General features: G+C 39.3%; 1 protein-coding gene across 6 annotated transcripts in view; it reads right to left on the minus strand.

Annotated features, from left to right (window-relative positions):
* Positions 1–11,518, minus strand: part of ldb2a (LIM domain binding 2a) — a 93,591-nt gene extending 82,073 nt beyond the window's left edge. For all 6 annotated transcript variants that reach the window (XM_064974098.1, XM_064974097.1, XM_064974096.1 and 3 more), the window contains exon 1: positions 11,246–11,518. In XM_064974098.1, the coding sequence (XP_064830170.1) occupies positions 11,246–11,377 (132 nt within the window). In that variant the 5' untranslated portion in view covers positions 11,378–11,518. The remainder of the gene's footprint in view (positions 1–11,245) is intronic.
* Between the last annotated feature and the right edge of the window lie 947 nt (positions 11,519–12,465).

Raw genomic sequence — 12,465 nt, forward strand, 5'->3', positions numbered from 1 at the left:
GGCACACTTACAACACTCCATGAAGTGAAGGACAATGTCAATACATTTCAATCTGACGCAATAATATTCCCAGCATGCTTAAGTTACGGGGTATTTTCTCCTTCTTCCGCTGGTCTATTGCACGAGAGTGGCCTCCTAGAGAGTGGGTGTGTCTGGGGCCTAACCTTGGTGAATTAACAACCTCTGCAATCCCATTGAAATAGTGAATGGATCAGACCCTACATCTTTGACAATGAGAATTATACTGTAGAAGACCCTGGGGTTACGAAGCAGAATGGCTTAAGTGTCTGAAAGACACAGTCATGATGCAGAGAGAGCTTTTCAAGGGAGGGTACATACTGTATATGTGTATAAAGTGTATATGAGTGAAGTGTATATGAGTGTAGGTGTGACGGGATACACACTATTCAAACTATGCATTATAATGCACAATTTAAGTACATTAAATTCAGTATGCAATGCTGATCTATTTATCTAAATCTGTTTACTGTGGTACAAAGCAGTAAGTAAACATTAGGGATACCACCCTTGCATTATGCAAATGAGTGGAGGTGAACGAAAGAAAAGCCATGTCCTTGAAAAGCTTACTGCCTTCACATGGCCACTGCCCACGATGCACCAGTGGGTCCTAGACAACACAACAGCATGCACAAATTGGACCAATAAACACCCAGCTGTTTGCCTCATCATACTCAATGCCAGTTTTACTCATAACGCTTTGTGAGTATTGTGGTATCGTTGGTATAGTGTGTAGTTCATCAGCTGATTTCCTGAAACCAGTCTTCATCAGTGAAGACGAGCGTAGTTGTTATGCCAATACATTTAACTCCAGATGTAACCTGTCTTCCGAAGTCTTTCCTATGTTTCCGGTGGGAATAGTCAACAGTGGCAATCTAACATTCTGAGAATTATAGCACCTGTACATTATATGGCCATTTGACATAATTGTTATCGGTATTTATCCCCTACTCATCTAATATGTCAGAGAGAATAATTAGCATTATACAATTGTATGCCATTAGCTAAAATTCAAAATTGTATACAAAAACTATAGCTAAAAGCATAGTGCATAGAATTTAAAAGATATTGTCAGATATTACTTATACAAATCAGACAGTTTTTTTACATGGATGAAACATTGGAGATAATATAAGACAAGTACTGGAAACAATAGAACACAATGAAAAATCTGGTAAAACAAGCCTGGTATTCATAGCTGACTTTGAAAAGGCCTTTGATTAAGTATAACTGGAATGTATATATAAATGCCTGGAATATTTCAAGTTTTGGAGAAACTGTTATAAAATGGGATAAAGTTATGTATAGTAACCCAAGGTGTAAAATAGTTTTAAAAAATGCCTACTTCTCAGAAAGGATTAAACTGTAAAAAGGGGTAAACCAAGGTTGTCTACTATCAGCATATCTATCTATTATGGCCATCGAAATATTAGGTATTACAATCAGATCCAACAACAATATCAAGGAGCTAGAAATCCAGGGCTTTAAAAACAAAGGTGTCATTGTACGGTGATGATTCGTGTTCTCTTTTAAATCCACAATTTTGAACCATCCACGGCCTCATAGAGGAGCTAGATCATTTTTATAACCTCTCAGGATTACAACCAAATTATGAGAGGTGTAATATATTATGTATTGGATCACAAAATGTTTTAATTTTTACATTACCGTGTAGTAATGTAAAATATCTGTCTATTTGTGGAAAAATCACAGTGATGAACTCTTTAGTCATATCCCAGTTTACCTATTTGCTTATGGCCTTGCGTACACCTAGCGACTTGTTAAAAAAAATATGAGCAATGCTGTCATCAAGGCAAAGGGTGGCTACTTTGAAGAATCTCAAATCTAAAATATATTTAGATTTCTTGAACACTTTTTTGGATACTATATGATTCCATATGTGATATTTCATAGTTTCAATGTCTTCACTATTATTCTACAATGTAAAAAATAGTTAAAATAAAAATACCAAATTGATCAGAAATGCAGTGTAGACATTGTTAATGTTGTAAAGGACTATTGTAGCTGGAAACAGTAGATTTTTTAATGGAATATCTACATAGGCGTACAGAGGCCAAATAACCTCAACTATCACTCCTGTGTTCCAATGGCACATTTTGTTAGCTAATCCAAGTTTATAATTTTAAAAGGCTAATTGATCATTACAAAACCCTTTTGCAATTATGTTAGCACAGCTGAAAGCTGTTGTGCTGATTAAAGGAGCAATGAACTGGCCTTCTTTAGACTAGTTGAGTAACTGGAGCATCAGCATTTGTGGGTTCGATTACAGGCACAATATGGCCAGAAACAACAAACTGTCTTCTGAAACTCGTCAGTCTATTCTTGTTCTGAGAAATGAAAGCTATTCCGTGTGAGAAATTGGGAAGAAACTGAAGATCTGGTACAACACTGTGTACTACTCAACAGTGAAGAGGCGACTCCGGGATGCTGGCCTTCTAGGCAGAGTTCCTCTGTCCAGTGTCTGTGTTCTTTGCCCGTCTTAATCTTCTTTTTATTGACCAGTCTGAGTTATGGCTTTTTCTTTGCAACTCTACCTAGAAGGCCAGCATCCCGGAGTCACCTCTTCACTATTGACGTTGAGGCTGGTGTTTGCGGGTACTACTTAATGAAGCTACCAGTTGAGGACCTGTGAGGAGTCTGTTTCTCAAACTAGGCACTCTAATGTACTTGTCCTCTTGCTCAGTTGTGCACCGGGGCCTCCCACTCCTCTTCCTATTCTGGTTAAAGACAGTTTGCGTTGTTCTGTGAAGGGAGTAGTACACAGTATTATATCAAATATTCCGTTTCTTGGCATTTTCTCACATGGAATAGCCTTCATTTCTCAGAAGAAGAATAGACTGATGAGTTTCAGAGGAAAGTTCTTTGTTTCTGGCCATTTTGAGGCTGTGATCGAATGCACAAATGCTGATGCTCCAAATACTCAACTAGTCTAAAGAAGGCGAGTTTTCAGATGTGCTAACATAATTGCAAAAGGGTTTTCTAATGATCAATTAGCCTTTCAAACTGATAAACTTGGATTAGCTAACACAACGTGCCATTGGAACACAGGAGTGATGGTTGCTGATAATGGGCTTCTGTACGGCTGCGGAGGCCCATTCTTTCAATAACATGGACATTTCTAAGTGACCTCAAACTTTTGAACGGTAGTGTATATATATTTACAAAAAAATAGATGGGGAATTGGAAATCATGCAGACAATTACATTGATGGAAGCCAGAATGTATCTGCAGTATTAAAGTTAATCTACCCACTTAAATGTTTTTTGTTTTTGAATGGTATGCCATTATTAATGAACTAACAATTTCTTTATTAAAGACATAGAAGGAATCTATTAGGGACAGCTATGTCTGTGTCGGCTATGTGGCATCAGCAATACAAGCCATGATAATAAAACATCCATATTCACTATGATCATGAAGTACAGAAATTCATTTAAAAAATAAAAAATAAAAAACATGAACAGGAAGTGAGTGGAATAAGTTCCTGTGTCTCATCTGTTATCTGTGCAACACTGTACCCTGGAAGGAACTATGGGAACTGTGGGAAAGTGGCAGGAAAAAGGTGGGACCATTGTCCAAGCTTCCTGCTGGCCGGACCAACACCTCATTGTTTGGGCCAAAGATGTTTTGTTTTTTTGGAGTTAGACATGTGAACATCCTCTAACAACATCTGATGATAACTAAATTGATTAGCATCAGACATGGGTTCAAATAATTGCAAACACTTTATCTGTGCTTATTTGAGCTTGTCTGGCTTAAAGAACCAATAGAATAGTCCCAATTCGGCAAACCCCACCCATCGAGCACTTCAGGCAGGCTAAAGCAAACGGCCAAATAATTTAAAGATTTTAAATAGTATTTGAACCCAGGTCTGATTGATTACACAATTGTTGGAAACAGAGCAAATCAAGTTTGATAGGCACTGTTTGATAGGCAAGTTTGATAGGCACGGTCTATAATTAAATAACTGTCACAATTGTCTGTGGTATTTGGCCATTTCAGATCTAAATTTGATCACTCTTTTCACTGACACACAGTATTTGCACTTTTCATGTTGTCTACTTTTGGCCAGCTAAATAGCCTAACCACAAATCAACCAACATTATGGAATAAATGTTAAAATCCAGGGTAATTTTTCTGTCACAATATAGGTCAAATGAAGATGCAACACCTGTAGGTACCGTAGGACCTACCTAGGATGGGATTTGGTGTCTGTTTCATGCACTGCTTAAATCACGGAGTAAGTTTTCCACATACTGGTGACTCTCTTGCATGACTGAGGATGAAGGGATCTAACTCTGATAGAAGGTGGAATGTCATTCCCAGATGGGGGCAGTGCAGTGTACATTATCCTTGAGCAATGGACTGACAACAATCACTTAACATTCAGTTCCACATTGACCCGTATCCCCAACTTCTGGGCTCTTCATGTAGATCTGAGAAGTATAAGCAATATGGTAATAATCCCAATTTTGCCCTCTGATAGACTGGGAGGGGTGGATTTTTGCCTTAACGCTTATACAGTAGCCAATCCGATCAGATCTACACAAATGCCTAGGGGTTGGGAAAAGGGAGGCTAGGGACAAGGGGTTGATTTTGGAACAGGCCTCCTGATTACATACAAAATAGACAGTCAGTCAGTCACCCAGAGGTCAGCCAATGAAAGAGTAAATTATCAGATTTCGCCAAACTAAACACAATCCACCTCAGGAGAGCTAAGGTTCGGGCACACCGGCTAAATCCAGGTGAGTATTTTAACTTCCCATTACTGCTTTTCAACCTGAGCACATCAGATAATGCTGGCCGATGTTAATCTACGTAGCCCCCTCCATTAAAGTGCTCTTGTCTCCCCCCCCTCTCTCTCTCTCTCTCTCTCTCTCTCTCTCTCTCTCTCTCTCTCCCTCCCTCCCTCCCTCCCTCCCTCCCTCCCTCCCTCTCAGCTTCTCGCTCACAGCGTTATGCTTTATCCCTCGCTCTCCTGCTGAATATTAACAATGTTTATGCTAATGTGCTTACAGCGGCTGAGGTCGAGCAGGCCCCTCCTCTGAATGGTAATCCGACTCCTCATTTGCATATCCGCTTAAGTGTCAGATTCCCCCACAACCCCTAAATCACAGCAGAGGGGTGTGCGTATGTTTATGTGAGTGTGTGTAGAGGCTTCATACGGGGGTCGGTAGCCATAATCAATCCGGTCGAACCTCGCGGTCCGTACGCACACGGTCACATAACAATCAAAATCTGTTTTGATTGGTAGGTCAGAAGAGGTTCGCTGAGTAAAATGAAACGTAATAGGACAATGGCGAGCCATGTGTTGAAAACGTATGGCATGTCAAGTGATGTGTTTAATTCGTTAGTGAACTTACATTTTTCATAGTGTATTCCTAGTACAGTAGTTTACAGTTAGTGGTTCAAAGGTGATCATGATGAAGGCCACAAACAGAGTTTATGATTGTAAGATTATACAATAGAAATTGTAAGCTTACTATGGCTTGTTGATATTTACTCAAATCCAAGTACGTTTTATATGAGGAACCTGAACCGGATTTCCGAGAAAATATCAGGGTTGAAAAACATCAATATTATAATGGCGATATACAGCATTGAACAGTTGGGCAGCATGTATTAGTTAAGAGTCATAACGGCTGTACGATAAGATGTCATGAGGATTGCCATCTAAAAAGGTGAACCTTCACAGGTTCATTTTTAATAGGCTAACATTTTTAGCAACATGCTCGAGAAACTTAACTTCACTTAAAATATCACTTCAGGTGACAAATAGTTTATATGACCTTCAACTATAGCATAACCCAATGTTTACTCCATCAGTGACCCTAAAGTATGCATACAGTAACATCGACATTCATCCAGAAAAATGCCATTGTTTACCTAAAAAACAACACAACAACTTGTACTTGTTTAAAACAGCTTCGTCACTGAAAACAGATTAGGTTGAAAGATTCTGCGATTGCGATTCCGTATTGCTTCCGGGACACATAGTAACACTGCAGCGTATGTTGTTCTCTGGGCCAAACTATTCTCATCAGCTGGACAGGGCATGGACATTAGTGACTCATATTAGTTGACTTGCCTGCCAACAACAACTTAATGTAAAAACTAGACTTGAGCTGATTCCCAGCTCCCAAACTCAGTGTTTATTTTGCTGCTGTGTCTGGGGTTTGGTAACTCAACAACAAACATTAAATACACACCCATAAACAAATGTAAATGCAGACCCATCAACATGGTTTCTGTCTGGTAGTGAAATATTTCATAATGTATTGCATCTCTGAATATTTATTTACATTTTCTAAATATAAAAGGTAGTAGATAAAAAAAGGTTACCTGATTTTTTTCCTATACAAGCCAATATATCGTCCTAGTATTGAATAGTGGTTGGCATGATTCAACAGCCATACACTTACTAATATAACTGACTGCTAGGAAAATAGCCGACCTGTGCTGAAAAGATAACCCGCCAAAAAATGAGCCCATCAAATGGGCCCCTATGGGCCCTGGTCAAAAGTATTGCACTGTGAAGGAAATATGGCATCATTTAGGATGCATAACAAGTCCAACACAGCTATTCAGCTTTCATTTGATGGAGTCCAGGTTGCTCTTTTAAAAAGTCACATTTTCTACTTCCTGTTTTGGAACAACATAGGATAGTATAACATTGTTACTTACAGTACCAGTCAAATGTTTGGACACACCTACTCATTGCAGGGGTTTTCTTTATTTGTAATATTTTCTACATTGTAGAATAACCGTGAAGACATCAAAACTGTGAAACAACACATATGGAATAATGTAGTAACCAACAAAGTGTTAAACAAATCAAAATATATTTTATATTTGAGATTCTTCAAAGTAGCCACCCTTTGCCTTGATGACAGCTTCGCATTCTCCCAACCAGCTTCATGAGGTAGTCACCTGGAATGCATTTCAGTTAACAGGTGTGCCTTGTTAAAAGTTAATTTGTAGAATTTCTTTCCTTCTTAACACGTTTGAACCAATCAGTTGTGTGGTGCCAAGGTAGGGTTGGTATACAGAAGATAGCCCTATTTGGTAAAAGACCACGCCCATAATATGCCAACAGCTCAAATAAGAAAAGAGAAATGACAATCCATCATTACTTTAAGACACGAAGGTCAGTCATTACGGAAAATTTCAAGAAAGTTTATTTCAAGTGCAGTCGCAAAAACCATCAAGCGCAATGATGAAACTGGCTTTCATGAGGACCACCACAGGAAAGGAAGACCCAGAGTTACCTCTGCTGCAGAGGATAAGTTCATTTGAGTTATCAGCCTCAGAATTTGCTGCCAAATAATTGCTTCACAGAGTTCAAGTAACAGACACATCTCAACATCAACTGTTTAGAGGAGACTGCGTGAATCAGGCCTTCATGGTCGAATTGCTGCAAAGAAACCACTACTAAAGGACCAATAAGAAGAAGAGACTTGCTTGGGCCAAGAAATACGAGCACTGGTGAAAATCTGTCCTTTGGTCTGATGAGTCAAAATTTGACATTTTTGGTTATAACTGCCGTGTCTTTGTGAGAAGCAGAGTAGGTGAACGGATGATCTTCACATGTGTGAGATCATGGGGGAGGAGGTGTGATGGTGTGGGGGTGCTTTGCTGGTGACACTGTCAGTGATTTATTTAGAATTCAAGGCACACATAACCAACATTGCTTCCACAGCATTCTGCAGCAATACGCCATCCCATCAGGTTTGCGCATAGCGGGACTATCATTTGTTTTTCAACAGGACAATGATCCAACACACCTCCAGGCTGTGTAAGGGCTATTTGACCAAGAAAGAGAGTGATGGAGTGCTGTATCAGATGACCTGGCCTCCACGATCACCCAACCTCAACCCAATTGAGATGGTTTGGAATAAGTTGGACCGCAGAGTGAAGGAAAGGCAGCCAACAAGTGCTCAGCCTATGTGGGAACTCCTTCAAGACAGTTGGAAAAGCATTCCTTATGAAGCTGGTTGAGAGAATGCCAAGAGTGTGCAAAGCTGCCATCAAGGCAAAGTGTGGCTACTTTGAAGAATCTCAAATATAAATACATTTTTTAACTGTTTAACACTTTTTTGGTTACTACATGATTCCAAATGCATTATTTCATAGTTTTGAGGTCTTCGCTATTATTCTACATGGTAGAAAATAGTACAAATAATGAAAAACCCTTCAATGAATCGGTGGGTCCAAACATTTGACTGGTATTGTATTTTGCATATGGATATTCTGGTGATCCTGCATTGTATAGTCCTGTATGGTCCTGTTTCTGCTGGTATTTACCTGATATTTACTCAGAAATGTATGGTTAAAGGTGGTGTGTTCTGTTACTTAGTTCTACATAGTATCAACCATTTTTAACAAATACCAGGGAAATAACTGAATGAAAACATCAAGTCAGCCAGGCACCAGTTGAATAATCAAAGGATTCACTCTGCTATTTGTTGTTGTGGATATTGTGGAGGACTCTTCCAAAGGCAGGATACCAAACACTAACAAGACTTTGGCTACGTTCCAAATGGCACCCTAGTTCTTATACAGGGTACTACTTTTGAACAGGGCACACAGACCTCTGGTCAAAAATAGTGCACTATAGGGTATAGGGGTGCCATTTGGAATGCAAACTTGGTGTCTGCAATGTTTTTCTCAGACTACATAGCCAAGAATAGTTTTAAGGTAGATTGAATCCACCGTTTCCCGCACGCTTTCATTACAGCCGGATGTCATTTACAACATGCATAGAATTTTCCGTTTTGATAGCCATGCACTTAATGTATAATTAATTACAATATAATTTCTGTAGGCCAATGGAACATCTGGATGGAAACCAAACATGGAAAGGTTCTGTACTGAATTCCTATCAGATATAAGTAACCATTGCCAATATTCACAGCGTTAACAATGCCAAGGTAACAATAGTGAAGATTCAATCTGTTCACATGGATCATTCTATTTCAAAAACAAATGACATTCAAGGCCAAGTAATACTGAGATGAATATCATGAATAAGTCCTTTAGTTTTCATGAACAACCAAAACATTTTCTGCCTCTTTTTTTGGTGGCGGTTGAGAGATTCAAAATGAATGTAAAAAATGAATGAAAAATGAATGAAAACAAAATGTTATTAACCACCAGCATGGCTGGAAGGATGGCTATATTGGCAGTAAATTGGTAGAGTGTATGGTCGGTTGCTGGGAGTTGTTGCCGGCATGGTATCTGCGGTACAGGAGTGGAAGTCCACAAGGGTTTGGACTACTCCTGTTGAATAATGAATGAATGTTGTGCCATGGCATCTCTGCAACATTGCCTTGGCCTTGTACTGTACTGTACTAACTTCAAATCTACTGTACAGTACAGTAGAGTACTGCATTGTACTGATCTATACTTTACTACTCTACTTTATTGTACTATACTGAGCTATGCTGATCAGATTTGGAAGGACCAGATTTCAATGTCCATGGACGCCTGGTGTCGGTCGGTGCTCATTGGATAAGAGGGCTGGATACAGTAAAAGGAAAGAGAGGGGGCTCATGGGTAGGTGTCAGTAAGAGCCGGGAGAGTTACATTAACTGGAGAGAGGAAGGAGGGGGGGGGGGGGTTGCCCATTCTGTTTTCACACTCTTGCTATGACCACAACGCGACAGAAAGAGAAAGAACACCAGTTATGAGCAGAACATAACAGTTTGCCAGTGGAAAGGAGGACCAACTGTGGTTTGCGACGACTATGTACTTCCTTCTAGCCAGTTCAGTTGCAGTCATTCTGTTACAGGTTTTTAGGTAATTCTGTTACCGATTTGGTAACATAATTATGTATTTAATCACTTAATAAATCATAAACCAAACTGTTATCAGTAAGAACACTATTACTACATTCCCTGGTAGGTCTACCTTTACTTGTTACTTCTGTGAACTTTCATTATCCTCCCTCCTCATGAGGGAGAGAAATGAGAAAATACAGTATCTTAAAGACGTGGGTTTTTGATAACAGAATGACAAGACACTCAGCAATATTACAAAAAGGCAAATCATTTCTGCAAAACTAAATATAAAATGTTGATATTAGTGGGCAGGGGTCTTCAACATTATTGTGTTTTGATGTATTTCTAATACCTTTTAAGACTTTTTCTGCTAGATGTTTTCTAAGAGCTATTTGATTTTCTCCATACGTTTGACGAAAAATCTAAGCCTTCGCTTTTTCAACATTTTTAGGATGGAAAATGGTTGAAAAAAATGTATATATGCCTACGTTTCTCAAAAGTGTTCATTTGATACGAAATTTGATGTGCTCCTATGAACTTCACATGTTGGTGCTTATGGGGCTTTTTGCCCTATATCATTTTTGGGGGGGATTACTGTGCCATAACAAAAAATACACCTCACAGAAGTTAATCTTAAATTGTATTTTAAAACAGCACTGTTTACTGCAATTGTTCATCATCATTGGCAAACATCCCATGTATGATTTTTTAAAACAAATTAATCAAATTGATAAAAAAACAACTATTTCTAAATACATATAACCATCAATCTGAATCAATCTGTCAGGTTCAATACTTGAGAATACTATAGACTGACCCAATCAGAAACCCAAGGTCACACACCTGATAGTCAAGTTACATCCTTCTTACATGTTCTGAAACACTGTTCTTTTTCCTGAATGCACTTGAATAGATTTTTTGACAGATAAAGACAACTGACTTACCTGACAAACTAAAATAACAAACTTTTGTTGTTACTAATGATTTATAATTGTTTGTGTTCCAGGCTGGTATTTCAAACAAAATATCTTACAATGGCAATGAAACCAAAACTTACTGAACTGAACACATTTCCTTGCTTAGTCACGTTTAACATGATCGCATATCCAAACAATGAACCATTCTTTGAAAATATATATTTTTTGTCAAATGTTCTGTCCTTTAACCCTGCAATTTAGGAGGAAAAACAACTCCACTTAATATAGGCTATGACATACTGTACTTGGAAGGTTAGGCACATGTGCAACATGAACACATCTGTATTTACAAACGTAACCACTTTCCAGGTTAAACCACTGAGCCGACCCAAACACACATACATTTATCCCTGAAAACAAACATCCTAACACCTTCAAATAACGGGGCAACCCCGTTCTTTGCCTGAACCCTGTGCCGTTACATAGGGTCCTATACTGTGCAAAACTCACCTCAGTACGAGATTGTAGTCGTTTGTTCATCTCGTAGATCCTATACTCGGGTTGGACCATGTAGGGCGAGTGCCTTCTGTAGAAGGGTCCGAATGGGGAGGAATAGAACGGGTCGTGGGGAGGGTTCGACATGTTGAGTTCTTGCCGCGGTTACAAGCTGCAGAGCGCAATATCAACATCCACGCAACGCACATGGAGTGCGACGCTCTTAACGACGCCTTGGAACCAGCCGCTATACAAGGCTGAGCTACTCTGCACGTTGGGCTGACTAGTTCGCTGCTATAGCGGGGAGGTGACGGTGGGGAGGGGGGCAAGGGAAGGGAGTCTGAAAGGCAGGGTAGGAGGGAGGGAGCGAATGTTCATTGGACGGGTTTGAGAGCTGCATGGCTCCAGTATAAGGGCCGTTACCTGCTTCTATCATTGTTTTGGAGTCGACCCAAGTTGTATTCAGCAGTTTTTGTTTTCGGGGACTTTTCTTTGTTACCAGTATTTTCAAGCCCTTATAAAGCCATGTCTGATTTAGAGCAGTTCATTTAATAATTGCACACTGCACATCCAACAAATTCCATTCACTGACAATGTAACCCGAAGAGTTGTTAAATCCAAACTGCAAATACATATCTCGATTAAGTAGGCAAACATGATAACTGAATAACCCACAATAGATGGAATATGTGCAAAACGACCAACGGCCTAGTAATGCAACAGCAATACAACAGACCAAATAAGCAACTACCTCTGTGTCTAAAGAAACGGTCAGTTTGATATGCAGACCTGTGTTATGACATTTCATTGATTACATTGCTATCAATAATACTCAACCTGTACAGAATTTCAACAAACACATAAGAATTACTTGACTATACTCCTTTATGAATGGTCTACTGAGACTTCTGTCAAGTCGGCCAAAATGTCAACGTCATAAATAACAATAATGATCTGTTGATTGTTCCTCATCCAGACTATGAAGTCTATGTCCCTCTTGAATACTCAACTCAGTGTGATCAAGTATACACCCTTCACTGCACTGATTTCCCAGCAAGATTACTTTAAGAGTTTGTTCTTCTCTGATTAAAACACACTGTTTCGCAATAAAGGTCTGTCTAAAGCAGCTTTAACAGCAGTCTGTAGGGTAGCACCATGGTGTAGCTGGAGAACAGCTAGTTTCCATCCTCCTCTGGGTACATTGATTTCAATACAAAACCTAGGAGGCTCATGGT

Source organism: Oncorhynchus masou, chromosome 9 (assembly GCF_036934945.1).
Source record: "Oncorhynchus masou masou isolate Uvic2021 chromosome 9, UVic_Omas_1.1, whole genome shotgun sequence".
Lineage (NCBI taxonomy): Eukaryota > Metazoa > Chordata > Actinopteri > Salmoniformes > Salmonidae > Oncorhynchus > Oncorhynchus masou.